The sequence below is a fragment of the Octodon degus genome, unplaced genomic scaffold (genome assembly GCF_000260255.1).
Source record: "Octodon degus isolate 3935 unplaced genomic scaffold, OctDeg1.0 scaffold00145, whole genome shotgun sequence".
NCBI classification, from domain to species: domain Eukaryota; kingdom Metazoa; phylum Chordata; class Mammalia; order Rodentia; family Octodontidae; genus Octodon; species Octodon degus.
Genome location: NW_004524721.1, coordinates 3,519,897 through 3,521,481, shown reverse-complemented (window position 1 = coordinate 3,521,481; position 1,585 = coordinate 3,519,897). Strand labels below are relative to the sequence as shown.

General features: G+C 43.9%; 1 protein-coding gene across 1 annotated transcript in view; it reads left to right on the top strand.

Annotated features, from left to right (window-relative positions):
* The window catches only part of Acbd5 (acyl-CoA binding domain containing 5), a 71,310-nt gene that overhangs the window by 32,582 nt on the left and 37,143 nt on the right, over window positions 1-1,585 (top strand). The window contains exon 10 of the mRNA XM_023701980.1: window positions 1,566-1,575. Within this exon, the coding sequence (XP_023557748.1) occupies window positions 1,566-1,575 (10 nt within the window). The remainder of the gene's footprint in view (window positions 1-1,565; window positions 1,576-1,585) is intronic.

Sequence of the window (1,585 nt, the reverse complement as noted above, 5' to 3'; positions counted from 1 at the left end):
TTTCTTACATCCTAGTTGTTTTTAAGAGATCTTTTTTTACTTTTTCACTAGCTGCAATGGTGTCTTTAAGGTCAGAAAGTCCGTTTTCACTTGTACTCAAATGGTTTTGTCAGCTTGTGCTTGAGGTTTTAATTTCCTGTATATCACTTTGATTCTTTTTCATACATTCTATTTCTTTCCTATATTGCTTTTTCAGGGGTTCCATCATTTTTATATTCTGCTCTTTTTTTTTTTTTATCAGTGTATTCTTTGGAAGCACTTAGTACTTCTTTGATTATAGTTATCACTACATTTTTTCAGTTCAGAAATTATTTCTGATCTGATTTCTTCTATACCTTTCTGCAGTTGTTTCTTTACGATCAGCGCTATAATTTCAGAGATTACAGGTGTGTGATTTACAATTTCTTCTATGCTAGTGTCTTCTACTTTTGTTCTGGGTGGACTCGGGGCCTGAGACTGCATTTTGTTGCTTTTCTTTGTCATTTTCTTTGTCACTATTTTCTGACTTTTGATGTAGAGCTTAGATAGAATTATTACCTTAGCACCAGGTCCAGATCTACAAAGTTTAGATTCCTCCAAGTGGGTGTTGCTTGGATCTGGCTGGGGTCTGGCTGCTGTGCTCCACTTATTTCTACTGCAGCCAAGTTGAACCCTTTGTGTCACTCTGACAAGATGTTCTACTCCTGAATCAGCTGGGTGGGTCTTGCCTCTAGCCTCTTTGCAGGGAGTTCTGCTGAAGGGTTCTGCACTGGGCCTGCACTCTGGGTTGAATGAGGATCCAGTGGCCCGCAGGCGGTCTTACTCACACACCGGGCCTGGGCTCTGGGTCTATTCAGGATCTGCGGGCCCAGGTCATCTCACATGCCAAGCCTGGGCTCTGGGTCTATTCAGGATCCGCGGACCCCCAGCGGTCTCACTCACACGCCAGGCCTGGGCTCTGAGTCTATTCAGGATCCCCGGCCCCAGGAGGTCTCATTCACATGCCCTGGCATGGGCTCTGTGTCTATTCAGGATCTGCGGCCTGTGTGGTCTCACTCATACGCTGGGCCAGCGCTCTGGGTCTACTGTTTTTATTTAGAGACCGGGTCTCACTATGTACTATAGGCTGGCCTTGAACTCACCGTGTGCCATCAATTTAAATAGTTTACATAATCCTTTACTTCTATAAGTTTTTTTTTTTTTTTTTTTTTGAGACAGAATCTTAGTATGTAGTTCAGGTTGGCCTTGAACTCACTGTGTATCCTAGGGTAGCCTCAAACTATGGCAATCCTCCTGCCTCAGACTCCCAAGAGCTGGGATTATGGGCATGTGCCTGGCTAAAATTTGAATTTTATATACTTTTTGGTATCTTCTACTCTACATTGGAGATTAGATCTCAAAGAGGACATGAAAATGAATAAAACACATAAATAAAACTGACTTATTTTGATCTCTCCAAATAGGGCATAGGATACCACATCTGAGTGAGGGGAACAAGGGCCGACAAATGGGAAGTGGAGGTGATGGGGAGCGCTGGGGCTCAGACAGGGGCTCACGAGGCAGCCTCAATGAGCAGATTGCTCTTGTGCTCATGCGGTTGCAGGAG